The sequence below is a fragment of the Biomphalaria glabrata genome, chromosome 2 (genome assembly GCF_947242115.1).
Source record: "Biomphalaria glabrata chromosome 2, xgBioGlab47.1, whole genome shotgun sequence".
In the NCBI taxonomy this organism is placed as follows: domain Eukaryota; kingdom Metazoa; phylum Mollusca; class Gastropoda; family Planorbidae; genus Biomphalaria; species Biomphalaria glabrata.
In genome coordinates, this window is record NC_074712.1 from 59,322,974 (window position 1) to 59,339,801 (window position 16,828).

At 35.4% G+C, this 16,828-nt stretch overlaps 1 protein-coding gene across 3 annotated transcripts in view; it reads left to right on the plus strand.

Moving 5' to 3' along the window:
* Positions 1–16,828, plus strand: part of LOC106074098 (uncharacterized) — a 93,021-nt gene that overhangs the window by 69,006 nt on the left and 7,187 nt on the right. For all 3 annotated transcript variants that reach the window (XM_056021728.1, XM_056021725.1, XM_056021727.1), the window contains 13 exons: positions 909–995; positions 2,584–4,990; positions 7,054–7,293; positions 7,951–8,040; positions 9,519–9,707; positions 10,271–10,480; positions 11,227–11,396; positions 11,538–11,655; positions 12,861–13,016; positions 13,354–13,491; positions 13,956–14,242; positions 15,726–15,911; positions 16,221–16,401. In XM_056021728.1, the coding sequence (XP_055877703.1) occupies positions 909–995; positions 2,584–4,990; positions 7,054–7,293; positions 7,951–8,040; positions 9,519–9,707; positions 10,271–10,480; positions 11,227–11,396; positions 11,538–11,655; positions 12,861–13,016; positions 13,354–13,491; positions 13,956–14,242; positions 15,726–15,911; positions 16,221–16,401 (4,459 nt within the window). The remainder of the gene's footprint in view (positions 1–908; positions 996–2,583; positions 4,991–7,053; positions 7,294–7,950; positions 8,041–9,518; positions 9,708–10,270; positions 10,481–11,226; positions 11,397–11,537; positions 11,656–12,860; positions 13,017–13,353; positions 13,492–13,955; positions 14,243–15,725; positions 15,912–16,220; positions 16,402–16,828) is intronic.

A 16,828-nucleotide genomic window follows, 5' to 3' on the forward strand; every position in this document is an offset into this window, starting at 1 on the left:
CCCAAATGTCATAGGTCAAATGTTCTTTGCTACATTAACTCATTATTGAAAAACATGGTGAAAATCAAAGCTCTGTGTCAAAGCGTGCAACTTTTTATAGGTATTGCATTTTGTACTCTTGGTTAAAGGCAGTCAATTTTGAAAGTTCTTAGAGACACTGGAAAAGAAAATGTTTTAGATCCTATCTAGTTGAGAGTTCTTTGGGATAAAAATCCTATTTCATTGTCTTTCTTTTCTCAGTTATAATTTTCATTTTTGCCACTGACAAAGAATGTTTTAAAATTTTAAAAAAAAAAGGTTGACTGAAATAATGCGATGAATGGAGTGTCACTAGCAAGACATTTATTTATAGCTTAAAATAAGATTCAAAACTAAACATGTTTTAGGTATAAAATACTTCTGCCACACCTACTTACTTTTTCTAGAATCTATGTAGACTAGCATAGAATTCTAGATTTGACACAAATTATGAATAATATCAATGTAGCTCTGGATAAAACTAAAGATAGTAAACCAATAATATTACCACATAGAGAAATTATATAGTCAAATAAAAAGATAACTTCATTTAGGAGACTCAATTGCTACATCAATCAACAATTCTTTATAACATGTTTTGTATAATTATAATCTCTCTGTATCTGCAATTGCCGTTCCTTTGGAACTTTGGATACATCAGCAGCGTGGAGAGGGGGGGGGGGGAAACTGATGTGTGGGCAACATCGTTCCAACCACAGCTTATGCCATTCACGACTGAAGGAGGTCATAGTAATGTAATGATGTCATGTTGTCTCACTGGGATGATGTCATCTTATTGTAATGATGTCATATTGTCTCACTGATGTTAAAATAGTCATGTCATTATCAACCCTTTTAAAATTTTGATTCTTTTTGTTTTGTGTGTGCAGAAGGAAGAGTCATCAGAGTCCTCAGAGTGGCAGCACAACTGGAACCCAACATCAGACAAAGACAAATGGAGAGCATTTGAGCCTACTGTAAGTTTGTTTTTCAACTTGGTTTCAATTATAATTCTTCTCTTTACTGCCCTTTTTATAGGAAAATAATTCTGCAATCCTCGTGTATACAAAACAATTTATAAACTATAAAACTTTTTAAAAAAATGTAAATCACAATGACATAATAAAAAAGAATATTTAGCTATCAGACCTTTTGGCGCATTCGGTGACAGGATGTCTCCACAAAGATCTGTCACTGGCAATGTCTGAAGCCTCTTCCCACCTGGTGTCCACTGCTCTGAAAGTATGATGCCAAGTTGTACGAGGACGTCCCTGTTTGCGCTGTCCTCCTTTTGGCCTCCATGTCATCACAACTCTTGGTATAGGTATTTATTTTGTCGGAGAACATGTCCCACATATCTCCTGCGATGCCTTTTCTCAACCTTACTAAGTGGTCGAATCCCAGTTCTGCATAGGATTTCCTGGTTTGAGACCCAATCTCTATAACACCAATTGGAAAAAAAAATTATTAATGTAATTCAGTACTATATACAAGTCTTTGTATGCATGTAAATGGTATGAAATTATGTGTCGTGGTTACATTTTGTTCTTAATCTTTGTTTTGATCATAAATGAAATTATTTGAGTTTTGGATGGAGCTTCTATTATTTTGTATTTTCTTTTCTTATTTTAACTTTTTTTTTGGTCCAATGCGTGCCTGTTAATATAGATTTAACTTATAAGATATTAATAATGCCATCAACAAGTTTAGATACATGCTTTTTTTATTTTTAAAAACAAAATTTTTTAGATTTTCATAGTATGAGTGTATATATACTCTTTTGAAATTGCTGGTGAAATAGTGCTATTTGTCCTAGGCTAGAGTGAAATGAGTGGTCATTTAATTGATTAAGTCAGGCCAAATTTATTATCTACTTTATTAAAGAGAATATAGGCGAAAGGCTGTAGGAACAAAATCTGTCATTATCCAGAACCCCCCCCCCCTCCCCCCAAATTTTTGTTTCTCTTTATTACTACTTCTTTAGCATCCTTTTCATTACAAGATGTGTTCTGGTTAATATGTTTGTAAAATGTTTTACATGACAGATTTGTATGTCTTGCACATCAAATATAATTGCATACAAGTTTATTTTCTTATCAGGTGTTAAAGTTAGTTTTCAAACTAGGATAATTAAAGTTAGTTTTCAAACCAGGTTGAAGTTGTTTTTTTTAAACTAGGTTTAAATTAGTCTTACATCTAGATTGAATTTGAAATAGGTAAAAGTAGTTTGTTTTAAATAATAATAATTATTATTAATTTTAGTAGTATTTGGAATTCACTCCCCCATTGATCTAAGACAGACATAGATCTATATGCTTCACAACATTCAAGAAGAACATTAAAACCTATCTGTTCAAAACTTTCTTAGATTAATTTGTTTTTTTTACTCTTGTGTTTATGTTTGTACTGTTATCACAGTGCCTTGAGCCTACATTATGTTTGTTAAAACCTCTCTATAAATTCAGTTATAATTATTTGTATTGCAGTTTATTACGACACAGTTTTTAATGTGCCTTTCAAAAGTTTCTTAGTTTTTTTCTTCTTTTTGATTTTTCATTTTCTCAGCATGATGTCACAACAACCAGGTGGTGGGAACAAAAGCTTGATGATAACTTATGGGATCCACGGCCTCAACAGGAGTTCGACTCCCAGGAAGAAAAAGGTGAGAAAATCTCATTGAAGATTCAGGTGACCTCTAAACCCAATCAAGTAGACAATATTAAGTCAGAGGTTACATCCAAGCCGTCTGATATAGTACCAGAAAAATCTGAGGATCTAGTAACTGAAAAGCAAGATGGCACTGTCAGTATTACATCAAAACCAGAAACCCAGAAACAAGACATGGCCACATTTTCAACAGGTGCTCCTGTGCCTGTTACTGTCAAACCAACAGTGGTTAAAAGTGCTGCAGAGATTGGTTACCCAGGAGGGTACTACAGAAAGGCCGAGCTTAACACATTTGTGGAGCCTGACCTCGGCACGTACTACAGAGAAAGTGACTCCTACAACTCTAAACCTTGGGATGCTACGTATTCCTCAAGTTCTGACAGTGCCGAGTCAAAGGAGACAAAGAGCACAGAGCAAAAAGCAGACTCCTCAGAGCTAGAGAAAGAAGATTCTGTCCAGATAGATGCAGAGGCTACTACAAAGCTTTCTCAGCCAAATGTGAACAAAGTGACCACTCAACCTACCACTAATGTTAACGATTCAAAAACAAATCTAGACTTGAAAACACAACAGGCTAGTAAAACCACTGCTAGTAGTAAAGCTGATGTATCTGTTAAACCAGTGGCTGAAGAGAGCAACTCAATCTATGGTAAGGGGGAAAGCATTGGTGCCCCAGCCTTGGGCAGTGTAAGCAAGGCTACTGAAAAGGTAGCTGCCCCTCAGAAAATGGAGGCCTCCGAGAAGGTGACTACAGCCATATCTACACAAAAACCAGATGAGAAGTCGGTGAAGAACTCCCAGAATGATTTCGTTGACTGGGCTGACTGGGACAGCTCTCTGTTTGATGGTTACCAAGACGATGAAGAGGATGAGGAAATGTCCAAAGACGAAAATGTAGCCAATGAAAATAAATCTGAGAAGGTCAAGAAAATGGTTAAAGCAAGTCTTGTGGAAGAGAAGAAAATATCAGCAGATCCAGAAATATCTGAGATGAAAACGAAGCCCCAGGAGGTTGCAAATGAGGAAACCAAAAAAATGTCAGCTGAATCTAATGATGGGGGCAAGGACTTAGACGTAAAAAATGTGCAGGACGTAGTTCCTGTTGTGAAAAATACAGAGGGCAGAGTTGTCTCTGCTGTCAAAAGTGTGGAGGAAAAAGTAGTCCCAGAAAAGAAAAATGAGAAAGACAAAACAGATTCCGCAGTTGAGAAAGCTGAGGTCAAGGACAAACCTGAAGTTAAGGACAAAACTGAGTTGAAGGTCATCCCAGATGTCAAAAATGTTGAGATTACAAAAGTACCAGCTGTAAAAAGCACAGCCTCAGAAGAATCAGAGTTTGATGAAACAGATGATTTCGATGAGGATGATGTTGACGATGAATATTATGATGACTGGGAAGATGAGTGGGATGAGGACATCAAGCTTGAGGGCGAGGTCAAAGATGCCACACCTGCGACAACAACAACAACGACCTCCAAACCCATCAAAGCCATGAAAGAGAAGAAGTCAAGGAAGGGAAAGTCTGAGCAGAAGAACAAACAGGTGATCAACTTAGACACTGCGGCTCAACAAGCTAGCAAACTTGTGACCAAAGTGGACCAATCCCATTACAGTAAAGGTGTGATTTATGACGCAAACTTTCCTAATCATAAGTCCTCTGTGAAAAAGGATTTGAGCAACCCTTCGGATGCCAACACTGAATCCATCAAGAACTTGGCTTTAACTCAGCCCACTGATAAAATTATGCAAGATCCACCCAACAACAGTCTCAATATCCCGACAGAGAAGAAAGATTCTGTCAAGCTAGGGAGCAGCAAGAAAGTCGCTGAAAGCAAGGCCGCAGTCCCAGAAGATCGAAGAAAAGAGGAGGAGGATTCAAGTGAAGAAAGCTATGAGAAAGAGCTTAAAAAGAACACCGTCATTTCAAATGTTGAAACTACTAAACATGCTGATGACAAAGTAGGTAGCAACAGTGTCATGGCAGACAGTGTGGAGCTGAACCTCTCGAAAGAGTCGAAGGACAAAGTGATAAAGAAAGAGCCTTCACCCATGAACAAGCTCACTGTGGACTCTGTTGCTGCTGACACAATAGTACTTAAGAAAGAGCCAAGTGTCACATTCTTTCACCCCAGTCAGATGAACACAGAGTCTGATGCTTCCACCAGCCCTAATCCGCCACCCCCGGGGTTAGCCACAGATAAGGGGTCACTCTCCGGAAGCAGTGCCAATACAACTCCAGGGCCAAAGGGTCAGCAGCAGAAATCAACTGATAGCACAGATGATTACATCATATCTTACCCAATAGGTACTTTGATGGTTAATGTCGTACACTTTTCTTAATTGCAATGGTCTGTATGTTATTAGTGACCCTTGTTTTGTTCATAGTGTTTTCATCAATATCAGTCCAAGGACCTATGTGATCATTATAAATTTAATTGTTTCGCTTTCTTTGTTACTTTGTCAATCTTTTCTTTTTATGGCTTTTGAAAACTTCTCATTTTATATGTACCAATTATTTTGTTCAGTTTGACCATCCCTCATTTTAGTATTTTTTTTTTCTATCTGGCAATTAGTTTAACAAGAAATGTTATTGATATCTTGTGTTCTGTTACAAAAAGCGGAAAGACCATTAGCTTAATTTGTTTCTTCTTGTTCAATAAATCATCACCACAGACTTGGTTAGTGTGAGGCTTAACATGAAATAATTGTGTGTTCTGTAGCTATTTGTCATCCTGTTCTTTCCGTTTAGTTTTGGTCTTTGTGTCAACCGCATGCTTTGTACCCAGCACTGAAGACTAACTGTGTAAATAGGCAATTTAGTAACTTGCTTTGATAAGTGATGTGAGCAATTTATCCTTGTTTAATGAAGTTTTTTGTTGTTTTTTTTTTTTTGTTATTCTTTTTTTTTTTTTTTTAACAGTTGTAACAGTTTTGTTGAAAAAAAAATTGTTTTTCGTTATTTAAAAATAAAAAGATTGAAGTTTTGTCTCTACTTTAAAGCCATTATGCTTTAGCTTTGAAGTTGGCAAGACTAGGCTTTATTGATCGTAGTATTGTCAGCACCATTTAGCAATTCTTTTTTTTTTTTTTTGTAATGAAGAGCTCACAGTTAATAGCCAATCAGAAGCCTGATCTCTAAATAAACACAAAATGAAACTTGAAACCAAGCAGAAGTACATTAAAATGGTGGAACAGAAGGAGGGGGGGTGTTCAGACACAATATAAAGTTGTTTCTTTTCCGTATTTTTTTAATTATGGAAAACTAATAGGGGCAGGGGAAAATGTGTCAACATTGGCGGAGGACATCTTTATTGCACTACCATTCAGTCCCCTTGCCTGCCCACCTGAATTGATTTCTGCACCAAAGCTGTGTGTTAGTGTTGACTGATGGTTAACGTGGTCATTAGTTGTGTCCAGTCACAGCCAGTCTGGTCTCGCTGAAAGAAAACATTATTTTGTTTGTTTATTTCTAAAATAAATGTTAGGAAATAGACTGAAAAAAAAGAACCATTTATTTTTTGTTTTATATTTTAGTTGTGAAATAGTCCTTGTTTTTATTCAAAATAATCTTTGATGTAGATTTCGAGATAGAATGTTGTAAATGTTTCTTTATTAATATCTTGATTGATTGGGGAAAATGGTTAATTGATAATTACTGTAAATCTGGAATGAAATAGTGAAGGAGGTTGTAGCTGCATTGGGTTTTCGAAAGTGAAAACATTTATAACTGTAAATATCCAACAAATCAAAGTAAAAAATTAATTTGCAGACACCTTAAGTCCTTTTTGCCCCCTAAAACTTTTACTGAATAATTTTTTTTTTAAATTATGAAGCTTCAGAATTTTCAGTACTAGCATTTGTGTTTTATAAATTGTTCATTATCATATAAGTATTAGATTAGTATTGTTCATTGTTTCAATAGCTTTTAAAAATTATTTTGTATTCTCAGCTTTTGATGTTTTGATAAAGTATTTGTATATAACTCTCTATTTGTCATTTATTCTATATGATATTGTTTCATTTCTTTTTCATCTTTCTTTCTTGTTTTTTTTTTGTTACATATAGATTTAAAATTATAGTTTTACTACATAAATTAAAAAAATCAAATATATAATATGGAAGTTTTGCTAATTAATAAATATAATACATAAATTTTCAATTTTTAAAGGAGAATGCTATTAAGTTAGTCAGTATTATACTTTTTAAGTATAGCAGTTACTACTGATAAAGTTTTTTTAAGATTGCAAATGAAAAAGAATTTGATGATGTCATTTTTACAATTAGCCACCAGAGCTTTAAATATGTGCTATGAAAATTAAACAAAAATTACTATTATAATTTTGATTGGATGTTTTTGATTTCAAACAGAGTTCTGCCAGGTGGACTATGAGTGCCGTGCTGGACGTATGTGTGTCAAGGGTGTGTGCAAGTGTGTCCCATCCTCTGTGTGTGCTGGCCACCACAAACCCATTTGCGGCTCTGATGGTGTGCGCTACTCATCTCATTGTGAGATGCACAGGACAGCATGCGTGAACAGGGTTCATATCAGGCAGGATCGTAAAGGCAATTGCTTTCAGAAGGAGCTGAAAAGCAAGATAGCTAACAAAGGTATGTCACTGATGTCTGACCAGCTTTTTTTCTGACTCTTTGTGAATTAAAGTAGTTAATTTGATATTTTTACAAAATAAAATTAACATTGAATCTACAAATGCAAGAACTGAATGTACTTAAAGGAAGTCTTGTAATAAAAGCTTATTTTTCCAATAAAAATTCAATTTCTAAATAAGCTGACCAACATCAAGCATTTATTAAATGATAACTGGCTTCTTCTTGCAATACTCTCCACTATTTATAAGTGCAAGTGAAGTCTCAACTGATGATATTTCACCAAATTGCAACTGAAACCTGTGATATACATAGAAGAAACATATCAAATTAGTTTGAAATTATTTTTTTTTAAATTGAATTACTTTGGGATGTGATGAGTGATTGTTGATAAGTTGAAGACAGATTAATCTGTATCTTCATCTAATCACTGAAACTTGGTTGGAATTTTAATTTTAACTACCATCATTTCTGTGAGGTTTTTTGTGGGCGGTTTTTGTAACATGGACTGTTGTTTTCTTATGTACTTGCTTTGATATGGAAATTAAAATCAATATGTACAGCACCAAAAAAAAAGTGAGTCACCATCTTTCCTTCTCACACTTAGACACTAAACACATTCATTGCTCAACTTGAGGATAGCCAACTCTTGTATTTCAGAAAAAAGCTGGATCCTGGAGCAGAAGTCCACACAATCTGTTCACATTCCATCACAAGAAATCTACAATTTCCCCGAGGACATTAAGAAAGGTCAGATCTAACGGGCATGGGCTTACAGGGGGGCTATGGTTACCACTGGAAAAAAGGGGGGGGGGAGAGGGGGATGAGTGTTTGGAATCAATGGCTATAGTGATTTGGAGGGTTTCTTTGGGTGTTTTCAGCAGTGATTGGATCAATGAATGTAGTAAAGTGGGAATGTTGTGGGTAATAATTTAATAGAGTGATTGATTGTGAACTCAGAGAGTCAATGAGTTGTAGATTGAGAACCTGACTTGAACAAAAAAAAGAGAAAAACAACTCCAGAGACAGTCAATAATCAATGGGACCTAGTCTGGTCTCTAAATTACAGAATAATCTGTTGTGGATGGCAAATAGTGATGTGTGTTTGTGTGTGTGATTGATCTTCCCTAAACCAGACTTCATTTATTTCTTGAAAGTTAAAGCTTTATTGATTACACTGTTGGTACATAAGTTTCTCAAAATATCAAGAGAAAAATGTAGGAAATTTTTTTTTTTTTAATGGAAGTCTCTGTAAAAATCTTTTAAACATGAAAAGTTTTATCACAAAATTTTTTTTTTCTTCTGTCAATTCATTTGGTGATATGAAGTTAAAAGCTTTCATACTGGCATTAATGTTTCTAGTCAACAATATCTATTTTCATACTGTCAGAAGTACACATTATTATTTTTTTACACAAAATATCTCTATAAAATGTATCTAGTAAATAATTGCTTATTGCAATAATTTCATTTCTAAATACAACTCTCTCTCTTTCTCTCTCTCTCTCTGTCTTTCTCATCTATACAAGACACTTTTAATATTAAATTGAAAACAGGTTAGAACAATAAGTCATGTCCTTTGAATGCTTGTAATGGGCAACCAAAATTGGCTTTCAGCAGGAACTCTAAAATGAGAAGAGCCTATAATTATTATTATAGCTTTTATATAGCTCTACTTTCATGCTTGTAGCATGCTCAGAGCGCTTTTGGTCCAATCTCTTTTGTGGACCAGTTTGGGGGGGGGGGGTATCTAGGAGTTGGTTTTCTGTGCTGCCTTTAGGCCTTCAGTAAACACAACTCTGCCCGAGTCGGGTGTCGAACCTCGAGCCCCCTTCTAGTTAGCCAAGCCAAGTTCAAGCGCACTTGGCCTCTCGACCACGCTTCCCACATGGAAAGCAAAGAGCAGGGAAGACTTTTGGTTGATTTGCATTGACTTGGACAATAACACCAAAGAGTGAACTTTGAAGAATGCTGCTGGCTTTAATGCCCATTGTGACAAAGGTCATGAAAGATGCAAATAAACCTTCAAAAGCTCAGTAATTGGATCCCGAGATATAATGTCATTGTTATTTTGTGAGATATATATTGCCCTTTCACTTAATAATGGTTTATTATAAATGTTGATGACTGGTCTCTAACATTTTGGTTAGCTTTAATTGAACATAAAGGAAAACATTTCCTTTGGCTAATGTTGGTGTTATCATTTATTTTGTTTGTTAACTGACCAGGCTCTGAGACATCAGATATCAAGAAAGCTATTCCAACAGAAGGGGGAGACAAGCAGCTGAAAAAGGCCCCACCAGCCCCCATCAAGAAAGATTGCTCCTGGGAAGAAATGGCTCAATTCAAAGAGGCATTACTCATGTACTACTGCCAGAAGTTTGTGGAACCCAACTGTAAAGTAGAGGTCAAGACAGGTCAGTGGTCCTTTAATTGTATTTAGTCCTTATTCTTGAAATGTAATAAGAAATTAGTAACCTGCCGTGTTTATATATATGTAAATGTACTTCTTCACTTCTGACACCAAATGGACAATAAATATAAAATAAATTAAGAGTCAGAATGCTGATTCATGTACGTGCATGCAGTTTATTATTCATATAAATAAGTACAGGCACAGTTCTTAGAATAAATATCCAACAAAATAATCAATGAATGTCCAACAGAACAACTCAATAATATCTCAAAGACTTCTCAACTATAATAATTAATAATAGTCCAATAACTTATCCAACTTAATGACTGAACATCATCTGAATGATAATTGTACAACTCTGATGACTTTCAACTGCATCCCAACTCAACTGGATCTCAAATGAACTTTGTCTCACAAGCTCTGACCTTGAACTATAAAAACATTTGACTTTTCCCTTCTTACTAACTGGTACATTTAATACATACAAATAAAATATTACAATTCTGACCTAAGTGCAATTAGTGGTGCTTTGTGGAAGCTCTATTTTATAGTTATTCTTTGCAGATCGAGCCTATCTGTCCATGCTCATGTTCAGCTACTATGACCAGAACTTCGACTACTTCCTCACAGCCAATGAGCTGGATGACAAGGAAAGGGCAGAGCACTTTGACAAGAATATCATTGTCAACTGCCATCTGCATGACTTTGTCAAATATGCAGACACTGCTGATCCTAATGGGAAGCTTACAGTGTCAGAGTTCACACAGGCTTTTGGTAAGAATTAAGCTTTGTTTGAAACTTGTACTAGATCTAGTATTTGTTTGAGGCTAAGTATGCTTGAACTTGGCTTGGCTACATATGAAGGGGGCTCGAGTTTCGACACCGACTCGAGCAGAGTTGTGTTTACTGAGCGCCTAAAGGCAGCACGTAAAACCTTCTCCTAGATACCCCTTCCCCCGACTGGTCCACAACTGAGATTGCACATGCTATAAGCATTAAAGTAGCGCTATATAAAAGCTATTATTTTAGTTTTGCAGTTAAGACCACATACCACACAACCAGGCAGCGACTATTTATGTTGAAAAAACTCAAAAAAGAACTGTTCTCAAAAAGCCAAATAATTATTTGTACAAAGTTGGCTGCTGTAAACCTTCTAAATAACATGTTGAGGAAATTACAATAAAGTCAAACTACTAAAAAAAGTGAAAAATGTCCATATATGATGCCCAAAAATGTCTTTTAGGTCAAAAGGTCAAATAATAGTCTTGTACTATTGAATGCTGCTTTTTTTTTCTTCTCATCAGCTACATCCTCATCATTGATTAGTAATGCCTATTGCTACATCAGCATTGATTAATAATGCCTATTGCCTACATAAGCATTGATTAATAATGCTACAATTTATATTGGATTCATGATGTTTATTTTCTTTATCTTTGATGTTTTATATTCATCTTCATTGTTTTGTGCTTCTGAAACGACATTAAAATTTTAAAAACATGTTTAATTTCTTTCTGTAGAAATCTCTGCTCCAAAAGCAACGTCCCACGCCAAGGTAGAAGTCATTTCTACTTTAGCTTCTGCAGGGAATGGGTTAGAATTAAAATGTGGCGTAGAGGGAGCTACTAATGTCGTCTGGAAACGATTTGGCACTCAGCTAGTTGATGACAAACACAGTCACCAGTTGATGGTAATCTTACTTGTCTCTCTAAAACTCTGCTTCACCAAAAGTGTGATTGTTTTTAAGTGTCTCCTTGTGCCTAGTTATGGTTTGGTATAATTTCCCATGATGTTACTTTAATACAGATAAATAATGTTCTTTGTTGTCTAGGTATTTGATGATGGCGCTCTGTTCTTTAGTAAAGTTGGCCTCCATCATGTTGGCAATTACACCTGTATGGATGCCGAGGAGGAAACCAACATGCAAGTTCACCGGCTCCAGGTTCAAAGTGAGTTCATCAGCTGTTGTTCATTTATTTTAAAGTTTAGTTTTTAGGAGAGAAAGAAAGAGTTTAAATAAAACGTCATTATCGTCAAAGTGCTTTTATGGGAGATTTTTTTATATATAATTTTGTTTTGAGATGTTTTACATTGATCCCTCGGTTATTGTGGTAGATATGTACCATAACCACCGGCGATAACCCCGATCCATTAAACATTTAAGTATTTATATGCTATATTAAGGCTTTTTAATCCACAACCCATTATTTTATGCTGCATGAACCTAGGTACTGTACATACTTACAGTAGACAGAATATCCCCTCGGTGGTCTGGTTAGTAAATAATAACACAGCTACTTAAGTCACTGTACAGTAAATAAATGAACTTAATACTGTAGAGTAATAATTAGAAGAAGAAATCAACAAAACTTAACATCCTGCCAGTGAGACAGACACTGGTTTACAATGCAAACAATCACCCAGTTGTGTGTTGTTTACAATTGTGATTAGGCACATAGCGTTTCAGAAAGAGTAAATAAATATTTTCTATTTACTGTAATTCATATCAATTTTATTATTATAACATTTCTATATTGTAAGAATTAATATATATATTTGTATGCTATTTGGGATTTTTTCAGGTAAAAATTCTTTAAATTTTTTTTTTTTTTTTTGCACCATTTGAATATCATGGAAAATCAGCATAAAAGCAAAGATTCTTGTAATATTTTTTCCATTAATTATTTATAAGGCACCTCAAAAGAGTGAACCTAGGATAGCTGAAGCATGAAGTACTGCAGAATCACTGTATTAAAAATTTTGAGTTCTGTTATAGAGTTGGGGAATACTTGTGCCCATTCCCAAAATACACACTTGGATTCTATTTTCTTTTATCTTTTATAAAAAAAAAATACTGAAAAGCAACCAATTTTTTTTTTTAAAGGTATCAAATTGCATCTATATATAAAATATTTTACATTATTAATGTGCTGCAACTCTAATTTTTTTTTTAAATTAAGTATTATATCAATGCACTAAGTTTTATGAATCTCTCAGGAGGTTGTCTTGATAAACAATAATCCTGTTTTCTGACGGACATTCTATACCTCAGAGAATTATGTTTTCAAATCTTTTAACAAGGTGTACAAATACATTTGAGTAATTTAAATGTACAGAGCAACTATATTCTCTTTTTTTTTCTTTTTTTATTCAGCTCTCCCTGTACTGACTGTGGATCCAGTCACTCAGATTCATATGACTGGTTCTGACATTGAGTTGAGGTGTCATACAGAAGGTGTTCCCAAGCCCATCATCACCTGGAAGCAAGGAGGAGATGTAGTGAATAGCTCCAGCCATGTGACTCATTACTGTAAGTCTTACTTAAATTGTAAACAAAAAAAAGTTAGCTTTGAGTTAGACCAGCGGTTCTCAACCTTTAGAGTTCAGCGACCCCTTTTTACAAACCCCCACTCTGCCGCGACCCCCCTCACCACATACACACACAGCAATAGAAGAATAGACAATAACAATCAATATTTTCGATGGTCTTAGGCGACCCCTGGCAAATCGTCATTCGACCCCCAAGAGGGTCGCGACCCACAGGTTGAGAATTCCTGAGTTAGACAAAATATCATATTGATTGCTACAATAAAAAGAATAGATTAAAAGACTTCATGCTTTATTTTTAATTGTTTGAATTGTTTCAGTCGGAGGTGGCCATATTGTCATCCACAACGCTCAGGTAGAAGCAGACTCTGGCTCCTTTACTTGCAGTGCTCACAACCAGGCAGGGACGACAGAAAAGACAGTCTCTGTCTCAGTGGTACCACCTACCAATCCAGCATGTACGTCATCCATAGATATTGTTCTAATTAGGATAGAAATTAAAGCTATTTTTCAAAATGTTATTAAGGCCTGTCTGATTCTTGCAAACATGAAGTCTCTTAGCGTGTTTGTGCTACAATTCAGTTGACTTTATACTTTTGTTATTTAAATACAGAGTAAGACATTGACATGTAGTATAGAATTTCATTTTGGAAGCCATCAACTTAGGAAAGCACAAAAAGTCTAGAACACACACATACACACACACAAAAACACAAGGGAAAATTTTCACCTAACAGAAGTGACACCATTATTACAAATTTATGAACTTAGAAACTCTTCATGACAAACTTTCCTTTACCTATTTCTTAGTCTGTTGAACCGTTTGGGCACTATGCAAGATTTGTCGACCATCTTTCTCCATTCCTCACTATCTTTTGCCTTAGTTAGAACTTTTTTAGAACTTACATTGTTTCTGTTTCAGACAAGAGTAGCATGAAGGAGACTGGGACTTTCATGGTGTTTAATGACAAAGGTATACAGTCCTATGACCCACTTCATTGTCTTCTGAAGCACCAAATCCGTGGGGATTTTGGAAATTTCAAGTTCATCCCAGATGCTCTGGATGGCCCTCTGACTTTGTGCCGCAGTGGCCAGGACTGTGAGTGGGGCAGCGCTGTGATGGTTGGATCCAGTTACATCTATGCTAGCCAGCCTGACCAGAACAGGGTTGTCATAGTTGAGACTGGAACTTCTTGGAGCCCTGTACAGGTACATTCATCCTGCTTTGTAAAAAAATAAAAAACTAACATGAATGAGTATGTGGAAGATTTTAATGGAATCCACTTAATTTTAATCTGAATCAGCATAATCATATTATATTTTTATAGATCTTATTTCAAGCAAAATTTTCTTTTGAGGAATCAAAAAATATTTTGGTAATTTTTTTTATTAGATTGACTATTGTTTTCAAAATTATCTTATATTGGCTTTGCCATCAACTCATTGTCAGTATTAGCATTTAAAGCTATACATTTACCAAGTTTTTAAGAGTCTCTTAAATCTTTAATAGCTTACAAATTCTGGTTCAAATATTTTCATTGAATGTAATTCTATTAATGCTCACAGTTTGAACCACATTAGGAGCATTTAATGTTAATTGATGATCATTTTAATGCATGCATAAAATGTATGTGAATTGTACCTACATGATTAGACGAAAGATTAATTATGAAATTTAGGGGATTAAAGGAGCAGAAGCAAAGCAATAAAAAACTGGGGATCAAAAATTATTTAAAGGATGAAAAAGAAATTTAATCTCATAATTTGATAGTTCTTTACTTCATCCCCTATTTGTAAAAGAAACAAAAAAATCTTGCTAAGATGTAGTTAATACTATGTGACATCTCTGCGTTTATGCCAAGCCATGTGAAATGGTTTACATGTATGGATACATCTGCATTGTGATAATCCCATCCCAGACTGCCCAAAGAGCTTCCACACAAATAAAAGTAAAAAAAGTAAAGTTCCCCTTTCAGACCTTGCGATCTATAGGGCAGATGATGTTAAGTTCTTCTGTTTCTTAGGCCAAGGGCTAATAGGCAGGGTGTCTTGTGGCCAGCATAACAACCAATTGCCTTTACTTTCCCCAACTAAAGTCAGGTACTCATTAATGTAGGGTGGACTCAAGGGCTTGCAAAGACCTTTCAAAGAACAGCTTGCAAAGAACAGCACCAGGAAAAGAAGAAGAGGCAGACAGAGAAAATGATGGGAAGACAACATAAAAGAATGGACAAGCCTGCCATTGAAAAAGGTTCTAACTAAAGCAAAAGACAGAGAGGAATGGAGAAGGACTGTCGACGAATCTTGCATGGTGCTCTAACGGTCCAACAGACTAAGGGATAGGTAAAGGTAGAAGAACTCAGGGGCAATTCAAAATTCTAGTCTTCACAGAGATTTGAACCCAGAGCTCCAGGTTTGGAAGCCATGCACTTAACCACTCATCTACCACTGCCCCTTCCATACAAATATAGACCTCTTCAGCTACTTGTATTAGACATAAAGTGAAGAACACCCGGAGGACTGGAATGGTCTTTATCATACAATGATGGGTGAACTGTCTTACAAAACTGTATATATTTAGCTTATCAAATCAAATAGGTTGGACTAAATAAGTATTGGAATCCTTTTCCAAATAGCCTTGTTACAAATTTAAAAAAAACAAAAAACTATATTGTATATTTTTGATGAGCAGGTGATTGACACGGACAAAAAGCCAATGAAGATGTGGTATGTGAAACACTTGGACCAGGTGTGGGTGCTGTGTGCCAACCAGGAGGACTCCCAGGGAGGAAAGACCATTGTGGTCATCAGAGATGCTTCACAGCACATCCAACACCGGGCTGTACACACCAGGCCAGTGGGCAATCACTTTGATACTGTAAGTTTTAGGACACACTTCTAGCTCATAGCCATAATTGTACCTATTATACTGCTTGTAAATCAGGCTATTCAAGGTCTTCTTCAATTTTTCTTCACTTTTCTTCAAGACCCATAGAATACTGCTGAGCCTGTACAATTTCTTTTACAATTTGTTTAGTTTTATCTGTATTGTTTATATTTATTATTCTGTTGCAAGAAGAAAGTGTTAGCTGTCCTGTTTTCTTTTTTTACCTAAACTGTTATAATAATGAAATTATTACATGTATGATAGTCCATAATGAACAGTGCTTGAACTAACATATTGCAGGTCCAGGATGTGTTCATCGCAAAACCTAACGACCTTGAGCATGAGTTTGACTTTGGCTATGTTACTCACCGTGACCAGAATGGACTTTTCAAACTGAACCTTGAGGACATGAGCTACACCAAATCTATTGACCTGTCCAACTATGGCTGTGTTCCAACCTACCTCGACTTTGTTCCCATTGGTCAGTACTCTAAGACATTGAATGTCTCAATAATGGAATCTTAGTAGTGAAATCGTGGTTTTGCTTCCCCAAAAAATATTGTCAAAGTTGAAATGCATTCATTTTAATTAGTTCAGTAAAAACTTATTTCAACATTAGCTGTACAGCCTATACCCCTGCTGTCTTCAGCATAATCATAATGTTAAGCTTTGCTGGGTATTCGAAAAAAGGCAGAACAAATTCATTCATTCTTTTTGATGAAAAGCACAATATTGATTTCTGAAATTAATTCACAGCATTCCTATTTTTAAAAAAAAGCCACCTTTATTTATAATTTGAATCTTTCCTAATGATTTTTTTTCATTTAAAAGCTAATTTCCATTTAATCTCATTTATGAGCTAAAAAGAAACTGCTCTAATTTATTTTATTTTTTTTATCTAGTAGCCT